General features: G+C 42.1%; 1 protein-coding gene across 4 annotated transcripts in view; it reads left to right on the plus strand.

Annotated features, from left to right (window-relative positions):
* LOC124619414 (minichromosome maintenance domain-containing protein 2-like) overlaps positions 1-26,208 on the plus strand; it is a 284,363-nt gene that overhangs the window by 91,137 nt on the left and 167,018 nt on the right. For all 4 annotated transcript variants that reach the window (XR_006980076.1, XR_006980077.1, XR_006980078.1 and 1 more), the window contains exon 6: positions 16,945-17,071. Coding sequence is in view for 1 of the 4 variants with exons in the window: in XM_047145777.1 (XP_047001733.1) it covers positions 16,945-17,071 (127 nt within the window). In the remaining 3 variants the exon portion in view is untranslated. The remainder of the gene's footprint in view (positions 1-16,944; positions 17,072-26,208) is intronic.

The raw sequence follows: 26,208 nt of genomic DNA on the forward strand, positions 1-26,208 counted from the left end.
GCATCAACAACCAATAATCAAAAAGTGTCCAAAAAAAGGTCCAACACAGTTGATATCAATTATTTCCCAAGGTAGTAAGGGCACTGGCAAATATTGAAGGAAAAAAAAAAAAAAACAAAAAAAAAAAAAAAACAGTGCGCGATGCTACTTGTTGATCTAAAATCTTGTGGCTCGGCATGACCAGGCACTTCACTTTGCTATTAATACCAGGCTTGAACACATGCCAACATGGCAGTTGTTTAATGCAGGAGTTTCCCCAGTGACCTTGATGTAACAGGTTGAGAACCTCCTTACACAACATTACTGGAATCGCAGCGTAGGAAGTACCCTATTACGTCCTCAAGAGAATGGCACCATCTAAGAGGGTGAAATGATGACAGAAACCACAGAAGTTCCACAGTGGGTCAGATGGCCAGCTCAACAGATGGTGAGGCCACCAATGTCGTATCATGTGCAGTGCTTGTTTAAACACCAGGTTTGCAGCTACTGCAGAGTGCAATTGTGGAACTAGTAGTGGGGAGACCATCAGTAGTCTGTCTTGCTTCTGTATCAAGTTGAAAACACAACAGTTCTCTTCCTGATCAAGCAACAGTTTGGGCCTCAGGGCAGTAAATACAATGTGTCCATATTTGCATGCTGTGATGTAGGGTGTATCTCAATGTTGTAATTATATATCGACAAAGGTAAGGCTCAGCATTGAAGGTGATAGTTAGCTTTGTCAGGTAAAGCACATGAAGTGTGAAACATGATCTATGACTAAAGACACCATATAAGAATAAGAGAAATTTTATAAGGCATAAATGACTGAAAGGGCTTCTTTTTCAACATTCATATAGTGCTGCTGTTGAATGTTTTGGACAGAAAAGTGATAGGTTGCACAAAGCCATTTGTATGATGAAGGGCCAGAACTGCTCCCACCCCAGACTGGGACTCATCCACTGCCAAGACTAAATGTTTACCATGCTGGGTGGCTTCGAGGCAAGACAGGAAGTGTAATTTGTTTTTAAGTTGCAAAAATGCATGCTCAAAGACCAGCGACCACTTGAAAGAAATGTCTTTGTGAAGTAACTGGTGCAGAGGGTGAGCCAGTGTGGCTGCATCCAGAATAAACCTGTGATGATATGCTATTTTACCAAGGAACTTCTGTAGCTCTTGCAAATTGGTCTGAGGAGGCAAAGCCATAATAGTGGCACAGTGCTGTTCCAGGAGTGGGACACTGTGCCTGGAAATTTCATGACTGAGATACAAAAAGATGGTTGAAAAAATTGGGGCTTATTAAGATTACACCTAAGGACTGTTGCAAAAGAGCAGTGAGAAAATGGGGGTTACGTAAGTCTTCCTCCAGTGTAGTGCCTTGTACTACAATATTGTCCAGGTAATTAATGCCACAAAGGACATCTGCCGTAAGTTGCTCCAAAAAGCATTGAAAAATAGCTGGGAGAGTAGCCACTCCAATCATTAAATGTTGATACTGATAAAGGCATGGAACTGTTTTGTGCATCATCTTATGTAACCTAAAGATAGGTCTCAACTAAATCAGTTTTGAGAAAGATTTGGTCCCCAGTCAATTGTACAAGTAATTCATCAGGTCAAGGCAGAGGACATGTGTCAGTAACAAGCTGCACATACAGCAACTTTAAAGTCTCCATGAAGTCGGAGCTGACCCAATGATTTTTGTACAGTCACTAATACATAGCTCAATCACTTGTTGAAATTGATTGAATGATGCCTAGTGATGTCATTTGATCCAATTCAGATTTAACTTGTTCATGTAAGGGCACAGGTAAGGGCCATGCCCCGAAAAAATGTGGCCGAGCTGAAAGTTTATTCGTGACCCTAATCCCTCTGAAAACAAATCCAAAAATTTAGAACAAAATAAATATAGGTCTTGATAAGGGACCTGATCTGACACAAGACGCACAGTGTCAGTAATAGAAAATTAAAAAGCAGCGAAAGCATCTAATCCAAACAAATTTTCAATATGTGATCATTAACAATCACAAATGTGACCGGACAGACTACAGATTTGTAAGCTGTGCTGCCAGTAAATTAACCAAGAACAGGAATATGCTGTTCATTGTAGCTTACCAGATGACTTTGATGGGAGCCAATAGCGAGGAGCCCAGCCATGCTTACATTTGAAAACTGAGGAGCAAAATAGTTGCTCCAGTGTCCAGTTGTAGTGATAACAGTTGGTTCAGGACTGACACTTCAATAAAGAGCTTATTCTGGCCTGCGAACAATGATGAATTACAATGAATCTCAATGTGCATTTGTTCTAAGAAAGACAGAGAATGACAAACCGATGCAATGTAGCATTTTCTGTGGCACTTCTGGTGTAATGTATTCATGAAACAATTATGACAATAATCAGTTTCTGTTCAGTTCTGTAAAAATTCAGCTCGATGAAACTTCAAATGAAACACATTTTTGATAACCACATTGCTGTATTTCACCATAATCTTGAATTTGAAAACTTTCATACACTGTCGGATATTTACAGAACCATGTTATATAGTTACAATGGAGACATCTCCGAGACATGCCTCCCCCATTCCCATTCACCACAAACTCAACACACAGACTCCTTCTCTTCGAATTTTTCTAGGAAAAGAAAACCAATGGTAACAGAGATATTACATTTCAGTAGTACATGTTTCATGGATGTCAGTTGCAATTAGACTACAATAACTTTTATGAAGATAAAATTATTAGAATCACAGATATATTTTGTAAAACATAAATGATTATCTAATTTTATATTCAGTTTCAATAACAGATTTTTTAAATAATTTATATATTGCCAAAAATAAGTTTATTTGCTGATAACTGGCAAAAGTAGCAAATCTGGCTTCTTAGGATAATTAACACTAACAAAGATAAAATGAAAATATAAAGAATCAGAATTTCAATATACACTGAAGTGACGAAAGTCATGGGAGAGCATTATGCACGTATACAGATGACAGTAGTATAGTGTACACGAGATATAAAAGGGTGATGCATTGGTGGAGCTGTCATTGGTACTCACATGAATCTCACTAAAAGCCTTCTGACGTGATTTTAGCTTCGCAATGAGAACTAACAGATTTTGAATGTGGAATTACAGGTGGAGCTATATGCATGGGACATTTCATTTCGGAAATCATTACGAAAGTCAGTTTTCTGAGATTCACAGTGTCAAGAGCATGCTGAGAAGCCAAATTTCAGGCATTACCTCTCACCATGGACAACACAGTGGCGGATGAGCTTCACTTAATGACAGAGCAGTGGCATCTGTGTAGAGTTGTCAGTGCAAATAGACTAGCAACAGTGCATGAAATAAATGCAGATATCAATGTGGGACGTATGACAAACATATCCATTAGGACAGTGCAGCAAAATTTGGCATCAAGAGGCCATGGCAGCAGACAACCAACACAAATGCCTTTGCTAACAGCATGACATCACCTGCAGCACCCCTCGTGGCCTCATGACGATACCAGATTGAACCCTAGATGACAGGAAAACTGTGGCCTGGTTAGGAGAGTCCCAATTTCAGTTGTTAAGAGCTGATTGTAGGGTTTGAGTGTGGTGCTGACCCCACGAAGCCATGGACCCAAGTTGTCAACAGGGCACTGTACAAGCTGGTGGTGGCTTCATAAGGGAGAGGGTAAGGAGTCATTCCAATCCCGGGAGCGGAAAGACTTACCTTAGGGGCAAAAAAGGACAGGGTATACACTCGCTCGCGCACGCAGATGGAGGTCAACGTCAAGGAAAGTGGCATGGGATTTGGAGTAGGACCAGGTGAATCTGATGGAACCAAATGAGTTGAGGTTGGAGAGGAAATTCTGGAGTTCTTCATCACTGAGATTCCAGGTCATGAAGATGTCATCAATAAATCTGTACCAAACTTTGCGTTGGCAGGCCTGGGTAACCAAGAAGGCTTCCTCTAAGCGACCCATAAATAGGTTGGCGTACGAGGGGGCCATCCTGGTACCCATGGCTGTTCCCTTTAATTGTTTGTATGTCTGGCCTTCGAAAGTGAAGAAGTTGTGAGTCAGGAAATTTACTGTCCTACACTCGTACTCTCTGCTGGAAATATCACTTTTCCACGAAGAAAAATAATCCTAATCCTACTCCTAATGATCCAACTCCCCAAGACACCATCCAAATTGAACCCTGCTCGGAACAGTTCCATCCTCCGTCACAGCGGGACCCACCTCCCTCTTCCTCAAAATCACCCTCTCCAAACCTTCCAGGAATTTCTCACTTCCAGCCTTGCCTCTCAATCCTTCTTGAAAAACCTTAATCCTACTCGCAACATCACCACTGCTGAAGCCCAGGCTATCCATGATCTGAAGGCTGACCAGTCCATTGTCATTCTTCCGGCGGACAAGGGTTCCACGACCGTGGTACTTGATCGTCGGGAGTATGTGGCTGAGGGACTGTGTCAGCTTGCAGACAACACTACATACAAAGTTTGCCAAGGTAATCCCATTCCTGATGTCCAGGCGGAGCTTTGAGGAATCCACAGAACCTTAGGCCCCCTACAAAACCTTTCACCTGACTCTATCAACCTCCTGACCCCACCGACTCCCCACACCCCTACCTTCTACCTACTTCCTAAAATTCCCAAACCCAATCATCCTGGCCGCCCCATTGTAGCTGGTTACCAAGCCCCCACAGTACGTATCTTTGCCTACGTAGATCAACACCTTCAACCCATTACATGCAGTCTCCCATCCTTCATCAAAGACACCAACCACTTTCTTGAACGCCTGGAATCCTTACCCAATCTATTACCCCTGGAAACCATCCTTGTAACCATTGATGCCACTGCCTTATACACAAATATTCCACACATCCAGGGCCTCACTGCGATGGAGCACTTCCTTTCACACAGATCACCTGCCACCCTACCTAACACCTCTTTCCTCATTACCTTAGCCAGCTTCATCCTGACCCACAACTTCTTCACTTTCGAAGGCCAGACATACCAACAATTAAAGGGAACGGCCATGGGTACCAGGATGGCCCCCTCGTACGCCAACCTATTAATGGGTCGCTTAGAGGAAGCCTTCTTGGTTACCCAGACCTGCCAAACCAAAGTTTGGTACAGATTTATTGATGACATCTTCATGATCTGGAATCACAGTGAAGAAGAACTCCAGAATTTCCTCTCCAACCTCAACTCCTTTGGCTCCATCAGATTCACCTGGTCCTACTCCAAATCCCATGCCACTTTCCTTGACGTTGACCTCCATCTGTCCAATGGGCAGCTTCACACATCCGTCCACATCAAACCCACCAACAAGCAACAGTACCCCCTTTATGACAGCTGCCACCCATTCCATATCAAACAGTCCCTTCCCTATAGCCTAGGTCTTCGTGGCAAACGAATCTGCTCCAGTCCTGAATCCCTGAACCATTACACCATCAACCTAAAAACAGCTTTCGCATCCCGCAACTACCCTCCCGACCTGGTACAGAAGCAAATAACCAGAGCCACTTCCTCATCCCCTCAAACCCAGAACCTCCCACAGAAGAACCCCAAAAGTGCCCCACTTGTGACAGGATACTTTCTGGGACTGCATCAGACTCTGAATGTGGCTCTGCAGCAGGGATACGACTTCCTCAAATCCTGCCCTGAAATGAGATCCATCCTTCATGAAATCCTCCCCACTCCACCAAGAATATCTTTCCGCCTTCCTCCTAACCTCCGTAACCTCTTGGTCCATCCCGATGAAATCCCCAAACCACCTTCCCTACCCTCTGGCTCCTACCCTTGTAACCGCCCCCGGTGTAAAACCTGTCCCATGCACCCTCCCAGCACCACCACCTACTCCAGTTCAGCAACCCGGAAGGTGTACACGATGAAAGGCAGAGCCACATGTGAAAGCACCCACGTGATTTACCAACTAACCTGCCTACACTGTGAAGCTTTCTATGTGAGAATGACCAGCAACAAACTGTCCATTCGCATGAATGGACGCAGGCAGACAGTGTTAGTTTGTAATGAGGACCACCCTATGGCTAAACATGCCTTGGTGCAAGGCCAGCACATCTTGGCACAGTGTTACACCATCTGGGTTATCTGGATACTTCCCACTATTACCAACCTATCAGAACTTCGGAGATGGGAACTTGGCCTTCAATATATCCTCTCTTCCCGTTACCCACCAGGACTCAACCTCTGCTAATTTGAAGTTGCCGCTGCTCATACCTCACCTGTCATTCAACAACATCTTTGCCTCTGTACTTCCACCTCGACTGACATCTCTGCCCAAACTCTTTGCCTTTACATATGTCTGCTTGTGTCTGTATATGTGCGGATGGATACGTGTGTGTGTGTGTGTGTGTGTGTGTGTGTGTGTGTGTGTGTGTGTGTGTGTGTGTGTGTGTGTGTGTGTGTGTGTGTGGCGCGCGAGTGTATATCTGTTCTTTTTTGCCCGTAAGGTAAGTCTTTCCGCTCCCAGGATTGGAATGACTCCTTACCCTCTCTCTTAAAACCCACATTCTTTCGTCTTTGCCTCTCCTTCCCTCTTTTCTGATGAAGCAACCTTGGGTTGCGAAAGCTTGAATATTTTGTGTGTGTGTGTGTGTGTGTGTGTGTGTGTGTGTGTGTGTGTGTTTTTTATTGTGTCTATCAACATACTAGCACTTTCCCGTTTGGTAAGTTACAGCATCTTTGGTTTATATATATATTTTTCCCATGTTTAAGTAGCCGATACCAGGATTAATCATGAATCTGGTATAGGCGAACATTCTCAGCTATTTCACTGAAAGAATTTCATTCGATTTTGTATACACTGTATTATATTTCAGACTACAATGTGTAAAAAGAAATTAATTTGTTACAATGGATATGTACTAACAGTTAAATTTACTCATCTTTTAGAAAGGTTTGAAATTACGAAATATCTGGCGTATTTAAAATTCGTATTATTAATTGCACTACCTGATTATAATTATAAAATTTATTTCTGGACTCATTTACAAAATAATGCTATATTTTAGCGAAGGTTCTTCTTTTGTCAAGAAAGTTTGTAAACTCTTTAGCTTTGTGAAGTCTTTGGAATATTATGAGTACTGCAGATTGTAGGTAGTAGTGGGCATGCCTGTGATGGAAATGTATGTGTTCTTTAATTTTGTCTACGACAATGTAATTAATGGTTGTATGAAGATGAAGATTGTTAAGTCAGTGTGTTATAGAAGCAACAGATAGTCCTTCATCAGTTATTTAGTCATCTGGAACCCAGTAAGTCAACATTTCAGCCTCAAGAATGTACCCCTAGATGCAAGAACTGGAACCAACAACAAGAAGAGAAAATAAAGATAAGTAAAAAGTTTTTCTTTTGTATATCGTACGCCTCTCAAAGCTTTTGATAATAATGAAGAGACTAAGAGAAATTTAAAGGTGATGTGTGGGAGGGTAAGGTTACACTACTCAGATCACCCAACATGAATGTCATTGAACATGTATGGGAGATAGTCGAGAGGTCAGTTCATGCACAAAACCCAGGACCTCCAATGACTTGTTGAATCCATCACACGCTGAGTTGATACACTGCGCTAGGCAGGAGGAGGTCCAATATCATTAAGAGGTAGTCCATGACTTTTGTCGCCTCAGTGTATAAGAGGAAAAAATATAATGTGTTAAATGAAATTCTGATTGATAGTTGCCAAATATCATAATAGACTCAAAAACACGTTTATTGAAAATGAGTTACAAAAATTTTCATAGAAACAAGTTTAGAAAAAGAATGGTGTCGAGAGGTGCATTTGATTCAGCTCTATTGTTATCTAGTAGTGAACAGGTATCACAATGGCATAGATTTGTTTCACACTGGGCTCATTCACTTTTTGAGTTTGATTGCCGGCCGCGGTGGTCTAGCGGTTCTAGGCGCGCAGTCCGGAACCGCGCGACTGCTACGGTCGCAGGTTCGAATCCTGCCTCGGGCATGGATGTGTGTGATGTCCTTAGGTTAGTTAGGTTTAAGTAGTTCTAAGTTCTAGGGGACTGATGACCACAGTAGTTAAGTCCCATAGTGCTCAGAGCCATTTTTGAGTTTGATTTTTTTGTTATTGCCCATGATTTACTGGTACAGTTTACTTCTTGAATTGTAACTTTGCTATTCGTAGCAATGAAATTTCCCTGTGGATGTGCATGAGTTGTAAATCGTTCTGTGTTGTCTCTTAATTTGTCCTATGTATTGGAGGTAGTATCAATGAAAACATTCTAAAGAAAAACTGTTTTTAAGTGTATAATATTTCTTTAAATGTTATTTATTCAAAATGTTTTTGGCAATAGAGCCTGCTTTTAAAAAAGAAAAGAAGAGGGTGTTCCCTTCCAGTGAATGAGCTTTTCAATTTGCAGTACAGTGGAGACTGAAAAACAAAAATAGCTAAAAAAGCTAATAAGGATGAGGACCACTGAAACCATACTCCTCTGAAACCATACTCCTTGCCCTTGACATTTGATTTGCAGTCAATGCTTGTGGATATTATTCGTAACTGTGATTTAGACCCAAATTTCATACAGAAATGGGAATAAAACTCATTGGTATTTACCATGGTGTGTATGCCCTGGAACAACCGGGAAATTCAGGAAAAACCCAGGACTCTTGTCATCTGGGAAAACCCAGATTCCAGGAATTTTTTAGAATTCTGGGAATTTTTCATTGTTTTAGTTTTCAATTAATTTTTTGTAATTTTGACTGGTAAGAACTGATACTCTAATGAGGGTCTTTACTGTAGCCCCTAGTGCCGAATAATACTGCAGCAATAAAACATAAACGAGAGAGTAAAACCTAAATAAAATGTTTGTTGCAAAGAGAATGCATCATTTAGTGCCCAATACTTTGTAACAATAAACTGCTTTCGGTGTGTCTTTCTTGTGAGCCTTGTTTCGATGAGTGTGGCATCACAACTGTTTACGTTTCTAACAAGTCATGGGAAAATATTGAGAATGGTTTTTTAAGAAGTGCTACTTTCAAATTAAATTTCTTATTATGCAAGATGAACTATGTTACATGTGAGAATGTATGATGAATTTAGTAAATCACAGAGAGTTATACCCTCATTCAAAACTTAACACTGGGTGTTATAACCTTTAATCACTAATAAATTACGTGGATATACAAAAGTAGAAACAATAGCGGGTTGCATGCTACTAACTCTGTATCTGTCATTCGACTGCCGTGCCGTGACATGCAGCCGGCGCCGTTCATAGCCAGGTGGCGCTCCCGCGCTCGGCCGAGCTGCGGAGCGCGTCTATCGCCGTGTTCGCGTACTGACGTAGCGGCACTTTTAAATCTCGTGGCACTGTCACAACACTTTTCCCGCCTTTGAAAAAAAACACTCACTTCCTTGGAGACACGGACAGTGCGGAGACATGCATGGCCTCTTGGGAGGCCCCGAGAAGGTCCCGCGGATAAACACGAGAGTATGGTCGAAAATGTTCAGGACGGAAGCTTGCGCGTGGAACGTGCCTCCTGGACGAGATGATGGGTGAAAACTCCGGAGCAGCATCCATAGGTGTCGTGGACCTGGGGGTGTGCTCCAGCGAGATGGGTCCCGGAGAAGGCGGCGTCGCGACTGGGGCCGGTTCCGGCGTACTCGGAAGCGGGAGTGACGTCGGCTGCAGCAACATGCACGGAAGATCAGCAGCAGCGACAGGCCTGGCTTCTCGGGCTGGTGGAGGCGAAAGAAGGGGCGGTGGCACCGGTGTGGCCACCACTCGTGGGTGCATCTGGTCGTAATGGCGAACAACCATGCCGTCGTCTGTACGTATTTCACAAAGCCGGCGGCCGCGAAGAGCCTGGACCACCCCTGGAATCCATTTAGGGCGAGATCTATACCCTCGTGCCCACACGTCAGCACCCACCGAGTATTTTCCCGCACGAGGGGACACAGTACAAGGCCTGACAGTGTGAAGCAGGTGCAGTAGAGTGCGCGGTTGGCGGCCATGCAAGAGTTCAGCAGGGCTGCGATCACCCAGAGGCGTGAAGCGATAAGAACTCAGAAATTGCAGCAGAGCGTCATCTGTGGAAAAATCACTAAGCAATTTTTTCATCTGGGTTTTGAAAGTCCGGACAAGGCGCTCGACCTCCCCATTCGATTGCGGATGGAAGGGCGGTGCTGTAACATGATGAATCCCTTGTCCAGTACAAAAATCACGGAAGGCCTGCGAAGAGAACTGAGGGCCATTGTCCGTGACAATCGTGGATGGAAGACCTTCTAGCGCAAAGATTTTGGACAAAGCCAGCGTCATCGCCGCAGTGGTGGGCGACGGACATCGAACAACAAACGGAAACTTCGAGAAGGCGTCAATCAACAGTAGCCAATAAGTGCCGAGGAAGGGGCCGGCAATGTCAGCGTGCACCCGTTCCCACGGCTGCGCCGGATTAGGCCACGGAGAGGGCATTGTACGGGGTGCAGCCAGTTGTTGAGCACACTGACCACACGCAGCAACCATGTGGGCGATGTCCGAATCAATACCGGGCCAATAAACGTGCCTGCGGGCCAGGGACTTAGTCCGAGAAATCCCCCAACGGCCTTCATGCAATAGTTTGAGAACATCTTTGCGAAGAGAGGCTGGCACCACGACCCGTGGAGATGCGCCATCCGTGGCCAGAAGAACAACACCCTCACGAACAGACAGACAAAGGCGCAGGGCATGGTAGTTGCGAAGGGGATCCGATGCCCAGCCCTTGGTCCTGGCCAGCCAACCCCATTGAACAAAACCGATCACCTGACGCAGGACCGGGTCTCGCGCAATAGCCGACGCGATCTGCGAACCTGTAAGTGGAAAACCCTTGACCGCACGACGTTCTTCCTCATCAGTGTGGAAACAGAGTAGTTCATCACGATCGAAAATCGGGTCGGGGCCCTTCGGCAAATGCAACAATGCGTCAGCGTTGACGTGCTGGGCCGTGGGGTGATAGTGGATCTCATAGTGAAAACGAGACAGGTATAAGGCCCAACGTTGCAGGCGGTGATCTGCCTTATCCGGAAGCGACGCCGAGGGGCTGAACAGAGAGACCAGCGGCTTGTGGTCGGTGATGAGGTGAAACTTAGAACCATACAAAAAAATGCTGAACTTTTTTAGAGCTTAAATGATAGCGAGTGCCTCCTTTTCGATTTGAGAGTAACACCATTGGGCATCGTTGAGGGTCTTGGAAGCGTAGGCGATGGGTCGTTCCGACCCATCCTCATACCAATGGGCGAGAACAGCCCCTAGGCCATACTGTGACGTGTCAGTCGCCAGAACCAAGTGCTGATCCAGATGGAATGTGGCAACACAAGGCGCCAACTGCAAATGAGCCTTCAGGCGGACAAAAGTCTGCTCACACTAGTCGGACCAACAGAAAGGAACGTTTTTGTGTAACAGCTGATGCAGAGGATGAGCCACCGCCGCCGCGGATGGAATGAATTTGTGATAATAAGCAATCTTGCCTAGAAACACCTGAAGTTCTTTGACCGTAGACGGCCGGCGTAGAGCAGTAATGGCCACAACGTACTGTCGTAGAGGACGTATACCCTCACGGGACAAGTGGAAACCAAGATACACAATGGAGGGTTGGAAGAACTGTGACTTGTCCAGATTGCACTTCAACCCAGCCGAATGCAGAACCCGAAACAGTGAATGCAAATTGCGAAGGTGCTCCTCAGTGGAAGCCCCCGTGACAACAATGTCATCCGGGAACGGAAGCCGTGAGCTGTTCCAAAAAGCGCTGAAAAATGACCGGCGCGCTAGCGACACCAAATGGTAACCGCTGGTACTGATACAATCCACAAGGAGTGTTGATGACGAGAAATTCCTTGGAAGACGCATCCTACGGCAACTGATGGTATGCCTCCGATAAGTCAAGTTTGGAAAAGAACTGGCCCCCAGCGAGCTTGGCAAATAACTCCTCAGGACGGGGAAGAGGATAAGTGTCAATGAGGCTCTGAGCGTTGACAGTGGCTTTAAAATCACCACACAATCGCAGACTCCCGTTTGGTTTAGAAACCACCAAGATTGGCGATGCCCATTCGCTGGAGGTAACAGGAAGGAGAATCCCCGAAGCTGTTGACCTGTCTATCTCAGCTTTGACAGGTGCACGCAACGCCATCGGAATAGGGCGTGTCCGGAAAAACTTAGCGCGAGCTGTAGGTTTAAGAGTAATGTGGGCTTCAAAATCCTTGGCACGACCCAGACCAGCAAAGAACATGGACGAGAATTCAGAACACAATCCATCCAGCTGTTGTTACGGAATATCCTCAGATATGAGGTGCACATCATTATCAATGGAGAACCCGAACAACCGGAAAGCATCACAACCGAACAGGTTTTCTGTGCCCGCATGATCCACCACATAAAACGTGAGGGGCCTAACAACAGACTTGTAGGCAGTGGAAGCCACAAACTGGCCAACGATAGTAATTTTCTGCTTATTATAAGTTCATAGATTTCGCGTAATTGGAGACAAGGGAGGGGAGCCCAACTCAAAATACGTGTGAGAATTAATGAGAGTTACTGCAGAGCCAGTGTCCACTTGCATGCGAATGTCTTTATCCAGAACACGAACAGTAACAAACAACTTATTTGTTTGAGAAAGCACACAGTTAACATCCATGTCCGATGCCTCGTCCTCGTCGACAGGAACTTTAGGGAACTGACACACAGAAGCAATGTGGCCTTTTTTCCTACATGAATTACATGTGGCCCAACGTTTTGGACACGCGGCCCTGTCATGCTGTACGAAACAACGTGCACAAGAAGGAAGTGCGGAACGAACCTGCTTCTGTGGTTGCTGTTTTCGCTGCGAGCGTGGCGGCCCAACGCGACGTTGTTGATGCAAGTGAACCACCGCCACATCGTCGTGCCCCTGTGAAACAGGCAAATTGTCCACGTCGAAAGTGGTCTGTACGGCGCCTACATCACACCACGCGTCTATTTGCGCGCCAGCAGCATGAGACACTTCAAAAGATTGAGCGATGCTGAGAACTTCCGACAACGACGGGTTTGGCAGTTGTAAGGCACGTTGCCGAACTTCTTTATCAGGAGCAAGCCGTAGAATAGCGTCCCGAACCATTGAATCAGCATAAGACTCATGATGAGTGTCTGTGACAAACTGACATTTCCTACTCAGACCGTGTAGTTCCGCTGCCCAAGCCCAGTAAGATTGATAGGGCTGTTTACAACACCGGTAGAACGCCATGCGGGCGGCCACGACGTGGGTGTTTTTTCGGTAATAGTTAGACAATAAGTCACACATTTCCTGGAAGGATAGAGAGGCAGGTTCCTGCAGAGGGGCTAACTGAGATAGCAGCTGATAGATCCGTGGGGAAATCCAAGATAGAAATAACGACTTACACATAGGAGCGTCGACAACGCCGAAAGCCAAGAAGTGTTGCCGCAAACGCTTCTCATAATCCTCCCAGTCTTCAGCGGCCTCGTCGTAAGGAGGGAATGGAGGCGGAGAAGAGGAAGACAGACGATGAGTAAGCGACGTCGACAACGCCTGAATAGCAGCTGTCAGCTGTGTTTGTTGTTCAATGAGCGCTTGCAGAAGCTGTTCCATGTCTGCCTCGACATGAACACACAATTCCACAATGCAGGAAAAAAAATCCGACCTCATCATCAAAAAGTATTATAACCTTTAATCACTAATAAATTGCGTGGATATACAAAAGTAGAAACAATAGCGGGTTACGTGCTATTAACTCTGTATGTGTCATTCGACTGCCGTGCCGGCGCCGTTCATAGCCAGGTGGCGCTTCCGCGCTCAGCCGAGCTGCGGAGCGCCTCTATGGCCGTGTTCGCGTACTGACGTAGCGGCACTTTTAAATCTCGTGGCACTGTCACAACACTGGGTACTAACCACTTTGAAAAATTTTGGTCCCAGAAGACCAGCAATTTATTTTATCATTTAAAATTTTACTGACACATCTATGAGTGATATATGTTAAAGGGTAAAACACTCTAAAGAAGACTAAGTTTCAAGGTTATTTTTCATATTTTTTTAAAATTCTTTGATAGATCAGAAATTATGCAGTAACAATGGCATAAAGTATAATTGCAAAGTGAGTTCTTGAGCAATTGCATGTATAATTGGCTTTTCTATGGAAAAGTCAAAGTGCTTGATTGAACATGTATGCAGCCAGATAACCCATAAAATGTTCATTGCACAGCGGTGAAATTTATAACTGTGCTTGTCAGAAATATTCATTTGCTGCATTATAAGCTGTACACTTGGCATCGTGCCAAACCACATCCTCAGAAAAAAAAAAACAACAAAAAATTTCGGTGACCAATATTATATGTGAAAGCTTAGCTTTTCTTGTCGTTGTACTCTTATGTATATTAATTTAAACCATTAACTTTTCCTGTTTGTGTGTTAGGCTACTTAACAATGATGTTGTTATTGGCTGACCACATCACATGTCCTGTGCCTTTAATATCTGCTGTCATTGGCTGGCAAAAGCAAATCAAAATCTTGATTTCTGTGCTTCAGAAGCTACCGTGTTGTATTTGGTGGAATTTGTGTTTATGAATTCATAATATGAAAATATGCATTGGAGATGTTGCCACGCATCAGAGATCTTCCCAAAACACATTGTTTTTGCTGGCTTTCATTTCCGTAATGTTGGGAATTTTTATGCTGGTGTATGAAACCTTCACCATTCAAAGGATTGATAAGTTTTACTGCTCTGAGGGAAAGTGCATTGTCATTTAACACAGAGAAAAATATGCTTTTTCAGGGGTATATTGTATTCCGATATGAAGGAAACTGTTTTTCTACCAGAGAAAAAGTGTATTTTTAATTGGGGAATCCAGGATTTTTTTCTTGTCTACATATGCATGTGTATACAGTTGGTATTTCAAAAGCCAATCAGTGTGATGGCAGGTGATGCTCCCATGTCTTCGAAGCGTGAGCTTCCCAAGTGAGCCAGGACAAGTTATATATCGACTGAAGAAATGTGTTCTTCATGCCATTGATCTAATGCAGACTTTGCAACATTGTAGAATATGTTTGGCACTAATGTGATTGTCAGCTTACCCCCTGGAGAGCCACAGAAATATTCTGCTAAATTCATTTGATATTTTCATGGTCCTCACTTAATGTGGAACACTGGGTTATCAGATTTAGGATTTGATTCCAGGAAGGTCTACAGTTAGTCTCATATTCTACACTTGAATTATATATGTTATCAATCAGTATAACAAGGACAGTGGAGTGCAGGCACCACTAACTCACTTGCGATGTGGTAACTTGGTCATTTTGTGAAGTGGAAGATGCCTCGGCTCTCAGTTCCTGTTTGACGGAGACCTAGGCACTTTGTCAGCTGTTTACTTCCTCTGTTACCAAGCTACAAGCTTTAAGGTCAAAAATCGGTAAAGAAAACTTGATTTCTCGATCTTAAATCTTCTCACAACTTTGATTTAGTACCATCGTAATCTATTGAGAGACCTCCGTATTGACCACTTCTCCGAATGTCCAGGGGAAGTTCTTCCTTTGGAGCCATCCATTCTCCCAAATACAGACATTTCTCCCGCCATCACGAGATCATTGCTGTTTGTGGATTCTCGATGAGCGCCTCAGTAGTTGTCAAGAAGCTCTTTCTTGATTTCAGACCAATCTGTCGACTTGGGGTTTCTTTGTGGACTCAGTTCTTTGCCAGTGTGGCGTTGAGCAGTCTGACAGCCATTTCCTTCAGTGTTCCTCATCATGAACCACTTGCACCATGCAAGACCTTATGAGAGCTACACCAAATGCACTTGAAGGGTCCAATTTTTGGTCTCCTTTTGTGTAAAATTATGTCAACACTTAAATTAATGATATAAATATAATAGAGGAAAACATTCCACGTGGGAAAAATATATCTAAAAACAAAGATGATGTAACTTACCAAACAAAAGCGTTGGCATGTTGATAGACACACAAACACACACACAAAATTCAAGCTTTCGCAACCAACGGTTGCTTCGTCAGGAAAGAGGGAAGGAGAGGGAAAGATGAAAGGATGTGGGTTTTAAGGGAGAGGGTAAGGAGTCATTCCAATCCCGTGAGCGGAAAAACTACCTTAGGGGGAAAAAAGAACAGGTATACACTCGCGCGCGCGCACACACACACAGACATATCCATCCGCACATATACAGACACAAGCAGACATATGTAAAGGCGAGTGTATACCTTTCCTTTTTTCCCCTTAAGGTAAGTCTTTCCGCTCCCGGGATTGGAATGACTCCTTACCCTCTCCCTTAAAACCCACATCCTTTCGCCTTTGTCTCTCCTTCCCTCTTTCCTGACGAAGCAACCGTTGATTGCGAAAGCTTGATTTTGTGTGTTTGTGTGTCTATCAACATGCCAACGCTTTCGTTTGGTAAGTTACATCATCTTTGTTTGTAGATATATTTTTCCCATGTGGAATGTTACCTCTATTATATGTCAACACTTACATATATTTGATATTTCTGTACTTTTGACACAATAAATAAATAAATAAATAAATAAATAAATGTAGTACCCTGCAGATCTGGACATGAAAACTTAAAGAAATTCTAAAATTAGCCAGTGTTAAAACTTGTATTATTCTGCATATGCTGAAATAATTCTTAGTCTTTTTTGTGAATAAACAACTTGATTGAATTAGGTATGTTTCTATTTTTAATATCAATTATGACTAGTTTCACTTTAATCCTATCTTTTGTAAATGAATACTCTTTCTGTATATGTACTGGTTATGTATGGATGATAATTACACTTGTTTCTTTTATATTTGTGACAAATCTATATTACATTTAAGAAACATGGTTCACTAATGAAATTCTGTTGTTTTGTCTATTATATTTTTTGCACAAAATTTTCCATCTCACTTGTTAAATATATTAAATTACTTTTATTGCTAAATGCCAGTGACTACTCGAATATTTGTTTACTATATATATGCAAATCATATCGTTTTACTTTACAGGAGCAATGACTGTCATTCACCATGGTCATTTGTGACAGCACTTGCTTCACAGATTGCAACTGACATCTATCCAGCCTCAGCACTGTTGCATTTAAAAATGGGAATGCTTTTAAACCTGGCAGTTCAGGTGATTATCTTGCTTTTTCAATCTTTCAAAAAGCCTCCACTAACACAACTATTACATTAAGTAATTAATTTTACAGTATATTTTCATCCATGACAAATAGATTGGTTGACTTTGAAGGGGCGTAATTTTCGTTGAATGTGGCACTTAAGGAGGAATATTCTACAGAGTATTTCCGCTCTAAATTATAATATTGTGGGATGTATTTGTTTTACAATAATGAGTTACGCATTTGAAAGATAGAGTTGACAGATACTGACTGCTTGAAGTTACATCTATAAGGGAGTTCAAAGTTCTGAAGTTTAAAAGAACACGACAACCCTATCATTCTTACACTATGTGCTCTTCTTTTCTAGTTAGTAGTTCATCTGTTAGTTAGAAGACACTATCCATAAAGCTGAAGCCTCCTGCCAGATTGAAATTGTTTACCATATTGGGACTTGAACCTGGAACTTTGCCATTCATGAGCAATGGTCTTATAAGCCACCCAAACATTGTTCACAACCCACTGTTGCAGCTTCACCTCTGCCAGTACCTCTCTAGTACTTTTCAAAATCCACAGGTCTGTATACTTTGGTGGATGAAAGGATATTTATGGAATTGCCAGTTCAGTAATTATTCTTGTACAAAACATACACACAGTGATGTACAAAATATAATAGACAAGACATAGCGTGATGTGCTGATTGATAACATGAGGTGATGTAGTGTGGTAATTTATTGTTGGGAAAGCGATGAAAAGTCTATTGGGGAAGTTAACTCGCACATCTTTGACTAAAGATAGATTCAGTGAAAGACTGTGGAGGCAATTTTCTTTCCTGGCCTTGAGTTTGTGGATGTACCATCTACTTTCAAAAATGGATAATCTGTTAATGACAACATTCTCAATAATGCAGCAATTATTTTGTCACAGATGTTTCCTAGAGCCTGTTTGCAGAGGTAAGACAATATTCAAGAGAGATGAAGAAAGGTGTAAGAAACTACTACTCAATTTCTCTTCTTCCAGTATTTTCAGAATTCTTTGAAGAAGTTGTTCCAACTCAAATTTACTTCCTGAAATTTTAATACAAACATGACAATAAATCTTTACGGCTTTAATTATAGGTTAAGTTGATAGTAATTTTAGTTAATTGCTGGGGAAAAAATTATTTGTCTTTATATTAGTCCTAAAAAGTCACAGGAGCATTTAGAGATCTCTTGAAGGTATTGTGTTGCGTAAACCACTTTCTACTTGACTGGAAATTAGAATGATGTGGAATCAAGGGTAGTGTTCACACACTATTTGACTAGAGCAAAAGCAAAGTGTGTCTAGTCCTATCTTGTTGAAAGTAGAGGATCTATAACGCCAGACCTAGGAATGATTATTTAGAAGTCACAAGGTTCAGTTGTGGGCTAGCTCCCATTTCGTATATAAATGTTTCATTTATAAATATTGTTACATCATGACTGCTCTAGAGTCTAAATCCAAAAGCCAGCTTGTCAGTGAAATATGACAGCACAGAAAGCACATTTATTGTGAACACCAACTTACTGCCAGAACAGAAAGTTCAATTTTTTTTTCAATTTGTGACCAACAGGGTCCCTTGGTAGTCCTTCTCTATTTTTCTGCATGGTACCAACTGCCTTAGTTCTTTGCCCCCACAAATAATCCAGTAAATCAGGGCTGGTGTAAAATCGGTCCATGTATAATGTGTGACCTTTATTATGGAACCAATGACACAATCTGTCTACAATGTGTAAAATGCTGTTATCGGCATTAGACTGTTTCCCAGAATAAATTTCACAGTTCAGGACGTACCCACTTTCACTTTCACATACCATAAAAAATTTTACGCTATATTTATTAGGCTTATTTTTCATATACGCTCTAAAACTCAGTCTACCATGAAAAGGGAAAATTCCCTCATCTATAGTAATATTTTCGCCTGGCTTGTAAGCCTTTCCACTTTGGGTCATGCATCTGTCGAATATAGGTCTTACCTTATGAATAGGATCATGACCTACCTGGTTTTTAGGAATATATGTTGCGTTATCTACGAGATGTAACATTCGTAGAGTTGACAAAAATCTATCTCTTGGCAGACACTTTGCTGCAAATGAGGACTCCAACACGGGATTTGTTGACCAGTAGTCAGACAGTTATTGTTTCTTGACTAGGCACATATGCAAAATAATACCAAAAAATTTATACAGTTCACCGAGTTTCAATGTCGTCCACTTATGCCACACTGACTGAGGCTTCAGTTTTCCTGTAGCACTTAGTGTCTCTATTGTCATTCTAGCGTAGCAGTTTGTCTCTCGTTTGATCAGTATCACCAGTTCTTCATCAAAAAAGTATGTGAAACAAACAAACACTGAAGAATGTTGGTCAATCCCATCTTGAATTCCACAGGATTCAGAAAAACAGGAAGCTGGGGAGTGATTGTATCGTCATCTGTCCACTGGCCAGAAGAATATGGCAAATTGCAATGACCAGTTGCATTTGTTGTGACAACAATGTCAACAACCTCATCTTCATGTCTTCCTGATGATTCACTATCCGAGGGATCATTTTCATCTATAAGAAAATTCGTAAAAATAAAATTATCTTTTTTCTGATCAGGAATCAAACCACTGAATTACGGAAAATGTGAACAAAAAATAGCTTACCATCACTAATGTCAAAATCTGCAATTTCTTCATCTAATTCTGAACCACTATTGTTCAGTAAAAACTCTATTTCTTCATCTTGCAAGGCCATGACGAAAATAAAGCGCAAAGCTATCAGCCGACGACAATCTAAAGTTTCGAACTGCTGCGCGCCTGTTGTAAGTCGAGCGTGAGCGCGGCAAAGCAAATGACTCAAAATATACTCCTGCACCACCTCCAACAGTGACATATGCTGCCATGTATGATTTTTTCTTGGTACTAGGACAACCAGAAAGTACTTTTAAACCTACATAATATGAAAGTCATGCGCTGGGAGTCTTTAACATCGCTGATAATCGGCCGACGTAGGAGCTACGTCGATCGTCTTTTTGGGGTACTGTCGGACCGACATAGGAGCTACGTCGCTCGTCTCAAAAGTGTTTATAATAATGTTGTGAGGTAGAAGATCTAAAAAACAGTTGATTTCTATTTTATAAGCCATTAATGCTACTCAACATAAATGAAAGTATACATGACTTAAAGTCTTGTGCTTGTCCTTTCCACACTAGTTCCCATACAGTCAATGACTGAACTGTAGTTTCATTAATGTTGATCATTGGTTAACAGTTTTGATCCCTGAACATCAATTGTGTCGTGCTACTACGTAGTTGTTGAATGACTCTGAGCACTATTGGACTTAACATCTGAGGTTATCAGTCTCTTAGAACTACTTAAACCCAACTAACCTAAGGACATCACACACATCCATGCCCGAGGCAGGATTCGAACCTGCGACCGTAGCAGTCACGCGGTTCCGGACTGAAGCGCCAAGAACCGCTCGGCCACTGTGGCCGGCATTTAGTTGTCATTTTACATTGAGTCTTCTGAGATCTAGGTGTGTGGTGTCTTAAAAAGACACGCAGATGGATAAATTTTCATGCAGTAAGTAGAAGCAAAGGCCGAGTCTTGTGGTACCATCCATAGGGCCACCTGTAGGAAGACAGTGAGGCCTGGAGAGAGCAAGAATCATGACAGTGTGTGACAGCTTGTTTGAATGTATCTTCTTCTGTGAAGGTTTGAGCCAGCACACCATGTGCAATCAACAAAGACAATGTTGGTATATAGGTACCATGAGATATCTGGGTCCTATATTGTGTGATTGACAGGAATGGACTCAATAAGATTTTGAGTTGCTCATGTATGCTCTGGAGTTACTCTTCTACCTCACTTAGATTATGTTTCAAAGTAAGTTTAAAACTATCAGTGGCTGCTGCCATACTCATTTGTAGCAAAAAAAACAAAAAACAAAAAAAAACACCAGTTTGATGTGAAATGATTCTGACTTACAAACAGAACTCAAAACAAAAAGAAGAATCATTATTCTTGAGCACAACTTAAAGAAGCTGAATCAGTTTTCTGGAAGAGAAAACAATTTTAAAGTTTGGCTTGTTTTGTTAATTTGTTACTTACAAGAGATAAACAAACTTGTTCAATTTTGTACATCCACATCTTGATAGCTCATCAGTGTCAAACAGCAGACCTCATTGTCAGTGCCGCACTGGCTGATCATCATCTGATATATTCTGCATTTGTCTCAGCTGCTTCCAGGATCTACCTTGGTGTCTTCCTTCTGGCTCGCTGGGTGATTCAGTAGCTGATATACTGAAATATGGCTTTACGTGGTTCACACGTACATGATTCAGCACATTACGAGAATTAAAACTCTGCAGCCCAGCAGCAGTAGAGACAGTACTACCTGTTCTTACTATAGCAACAATCTACCAACAATTACCTGTACTAAAAGTATCATTATTACTAATACTAAAATGAAATATGCATCAAACACATACACAAGGACCATCAAGCATAGAGGTAGAGGCAACGTCTTTAAATTTATTTTTTCAACACCTACTCCAGTGCCACTCTTCACTTCAGTGTCCTCAGTGCTCTCGATCACAGGCAATGCCTCTCAACATCTGTAATGTCCAGCAGACAGTGTCCTTCCCTCCCCCCACCCTTACCCTGCTATCCCTTTCCTTCCTTCTCCCTCCAGATCACTGCTTCTGTGCATCATGACAGTTTCATTCTGGTCAAAGTTACCAGAAATGGCAGTCATGTGTGTTTGAGGTGTGCTTGCTTGTGTGAGTGAATGTGTGTGTATTTCCTTTACTGAAGATGGCTTTGGCCAAAAGCTAGGTGTAAGTGTCTTTTTGTTGTGCCTGTCTGCCACTCAACATCTCATCTTTATGGTAAGTACCAATCTATGTTTTCATTATGTTGTCGATATTCCACCTGGGAGTTTCCACTGTTTGAAGTCTTTGAAGGTATTTTTAAAGTTCCGTAAACAGTTGAAAATTTGATGGGGCCAAGTCAGAATATTTGAGGATGATTGCTGACAGTGAACCATAGGCTTTGGATTGTTTCAGATGTCGTAGTGCTCACGTGTGGTCTTGTATCTGTATGCTGAAGATGAGGTCTCCTTGTGTGGATTGGTTAGAAACTTGATTACAGCACCAATATAGTTAAGTTCCACACCACCATGTTCCACACTCCAATTAGGAGCCCTCTGGCAGCAGAGGGTACCAACTTGGACCAATGAAGTGGGAAAGTCAACTGAGTAATACGCATAAAATGTGGTCCCTCAATTGATATTGCGAAAAAATTAAAAATTTGGAGGAAATACTTTACAGCACACCCTCATAGAATGTGCATAGTGTTTGCAGCCTATGTGACTGTAGGCGTTTCCGGTGTAAACTGTTGATGGTTTCTTGGGTCTCCAGCCGGGTGGTAGCATTAATACCTTGCGATGTTTTGGGAAGTGTCATACTACCCATCTTCGCCAGAAGATGGTTAGTACGACACTTCCCAAAACATGCGAGATATCAATGCTACCACCCGCTGGAGACCCTAGAAACCTTCATCAACTGTTTGCAGCCTGTTAGTAGACACCATGGCTGCTTTGACAGTTGGACTTGTCTTTGATGGGGTAGGAGACACTGTGACAGGACCAGAGTACATGGCAGATGTAAGAAGTATGTGACAGGTCCTACATCTGGGTCTTTAAGGGATATGAGCCATGGAGCAAGAGGCTGATAGCAAAAGTGAAATACTGATGAACAAACATATTGTGTAGATTGGGCAGGTGATGAAATTCTGCTGTAGGAGGAGTGGGGAGCATATTTCTCATATTACAGCATGACAAGATGTAGTCATAACACTCAGGAAACATTGTTTGGTTGCTCCATTCATGGATGGTACTAAATCACAAGGAGAGCATTTCTTTGTGGTCAGACAGGGGGAGTTGGGGACTGTAAGTGACTGGAGAGACAAGGTGTTGCGGATCTGTTAGCTGCAACAGGCAGAAGACATGCTTTATTGGTGCTGCATATTTTAGTTATTTTGACTGAGATACTCATGTTGCAGTGTTTATCTTCAGCAAGCCAATGTAGAAGTGTCCTCAGAATCAGCTAAGTGAAAAATCGATGCTATATGCATGTTTATTTATACATAAAAGTGGACTTTGGAATTTTCTGTTGTGCGAGACCGCATGTACAAGACTCGTGTCCCGATTTGAAGTTCTAGATTCGAATATTTTACTGTTCACATCCCTTCTTCAAAATCTTTTATTGATTGTATCAATACCCATTTGTATTGTGATACATAATGAAATTTCAATTTTTCACGAGTGCCGTGATAAACTTGTAGTATTATTGTCAAAAATAGGCTTAAACCTGATGGTGCTCTTTTAAAATTTTTGAGAACAGTAGGCATATCCTCTTTCGAAACAATTGTTCTCTAATTTCTTTGTACAATTTCGTGAGAAATAGGCTGGCTTTATTTGGGAAATTTCGAGTGTTTACAAAACCATATTTTCATAAGTTACCAGTATGAGTGTTCTGGATATGTAATTTATCTCATAGCTAATGAGCATTTGCAGTTCACTATTCTGCCAAAGAATATGTCACCCCTGAATTCCATTGTACATCAAAGCAAATCAGTGTGCTTTTTTGAGAATTTTCGGAAGCTACCATTGTCCTTTGCATAATTTGAGTAATTTGTTGTAAACTGGCATTTGTGATTTAGTTACTGTAGCAGATTTTCTAACTAACATATTGTGTTGCATCTAGTTTTCCCTTAAAGATGAGTAGCCCTATATATTATCTGCAGTTATCATAAATTGACTCTGTTTTGAGTTTGCTAACAACTATAATTAAAACGTCAAAAAGTTTTGGGAAACTGGTAATTTTTAACACAGGTTTTTGTGTTGCCTTAATAGAAATCTCGTTTCGTATATTTGCTTCAATTCTTATAGGGAAATAGCAACTTTTTAGCTCAACAGATTAAAAGACAATCAGTGGGCTTAAATTAAAGTTATATATTCACAGCCCTGTAATACAATGAATGGGCCAAAATTCATCTCCACTGTGAATGCTGTTCTCTAACATGGGATGAGTTGGTTGACATTCAACAGCAGCTGGAAATTGCTCTGACTACTGTCAAATGATTGGCAGTTGCTGCGAATTGGTGTGTTGGAAGAGCTCTTGAGAGTCGTGATAGCGATGCAAGAGGAGGTACCTCTAGTGCCATCCTTTCCTGCGGATCCTGTCTCCTCTGCAGAAAATATAGGATCTGTCATTACTTGTGCACCTGGCTGCAAGTGGTGTGTCAATGGTAGATCTAGTTATCCTGTAGAGTGTGGCTGGGGACCAGGCAGGATGCATGGTGTTGTAACAATCACCCTAACCAACAAGTCTGAGGTGCTGTCTTTCACCAAAACTGAAACTGAGCCAGTGGGACTCACTTCACTTGTTTTGGGGAAACCTGTTTTGAGGAGGCAAATGCAAAATGCTAGAGGCCTATTAATTGTCAGCAGCTCAAACATACAGTGAATGATGGTAACCCCTAGGCAGATGGCAACAAGAGACAGGAAAGGACACAGGGTGCACCCTGTGTGTACGCCTGGGTGTGGGGGCATTCAGAATATTGAAGAGGCTATTCCAGTGGCCATTGCCATTGAAGGAATAGGGTGCAGCCAACTGAATATTGTGGCAACATTGGAGAAAATGATGCCTGTCGTCTGGGCTCTGACGTTTTAAATGAATCATTCCAGTGACTGGCAGAGTTGGTTGAGAAGATCAGCCTTGCATGTGGAGTTCAATGATGCTTACAATCTGGAGCATTGTCCTCAGAACTGATTGTGGTCCTTTGGTTCTGTGTCAAGTGGAAGGACTGAACCAGAGACTTCGAAGGTTCTGTGACAAGCTAGACTGTGAGTTCCTGGACTTGCGCCATAGGTTTGAGAACTGGAGGCACCATTAAATGGGCCAGGTGTACAATACACCTCAGAGGCTGCTACAGACGTAGCTGATGATGTGTGGGGTGCACACAAAGGTTTTTTAGATCAGATGACTCTCCATCCTATCCAGATAATGACAGCTATAGGAAACCCAGAAGTATTGGTGTAAGATTGAAATAAATGCCTCCCATAAGTGAAAGTATTAAATTCCTAATGGTAAACTGCCAAAGCATTTGCAACAAATTGGCAGAGTTTGAATCACTCATGAAAAGCAGTAAATCTCACATAATGCTAGGTACAGAAAGCTGGTTGAAACGTAAAATTGATAGCAGTGAGATTTTTGTGGAAAATTCAAGTGTATGTCAAAAGGATTGGCAATTCAGAAATGGAGGTGATGTATTTGTCACAATAGACAAGAAATTCAAATCCACCGAGACAGAAATGGAAGCTGCATGTGAGATTATTTGTACAAGACTCATCTCCTGATGTAACTGAAGATATCAGACAAAACATCACTTGTACGTAAGTTCCCCAGTCATACTGTAATCATTGGTGTAGACTTTAATCATCCAGCAATTAATTGGAAAAATTGTAGTTTTGTTAGTGGTGGGTGTAAAAAGACATCTTGTGAAACATTACTAAATGCCTTCTCTGGAAACTACTTACTAAATGCCTTCTCTGGCAACTACTTAGAACAGATAGTTAGGAAACCCACTCATGATGAAAATATATTGAATCTAATGGCAACAAACAGGTCTGACCTCTTTGGGGATGTCCATGTTGAAACTGGTATCACTGGCCTTGACACTGTTGTGGCAACAATGATTACCAAAGTACAAAGGAAAACTAAAACAGTCTGAAAGATATATATGTTCAGTAAACTAGATAAAAAATCAGTAGTGTTACATTTAAATGAGGAACTTGACTTTCAGCACAGGTCAGGGGCATGTAGGGGAACTCTGGCTCAAGTTAAAGAATAATTGACCATGCACTGGATAGATATGTACCCAGTAAAATAGTTCATAATGTGAGGGAACCTCCATGGTATACAGTCACTGTAAAGAAACTTCTAAAGAAACAAATGTTGCTGCATAATAAGTGTAAAACAAAATGTAGGATTATAGATAGAGAGATGCTGAATGAAATGTGTTTCGCTGCTTGAGAGCCTTCATGACTACTGAGCAGAATGTTGCCAATGATCTTTCACAAAACCCAA

This window comes from Schistocerca americana, chromosome 6 (genome assembly GCF_021461395.2).
Source record: "Schistocerca americana isolate TAMUIC-IGC-003095 chromosome 6, iqSchAmer2.1, whole genome shotgun sequence".
NCBI lineage: Eukaryota > Metazoa > Arthropoda > Insecta > Orthoptera > Acrididae > Schistocerca > Schistocerca americana.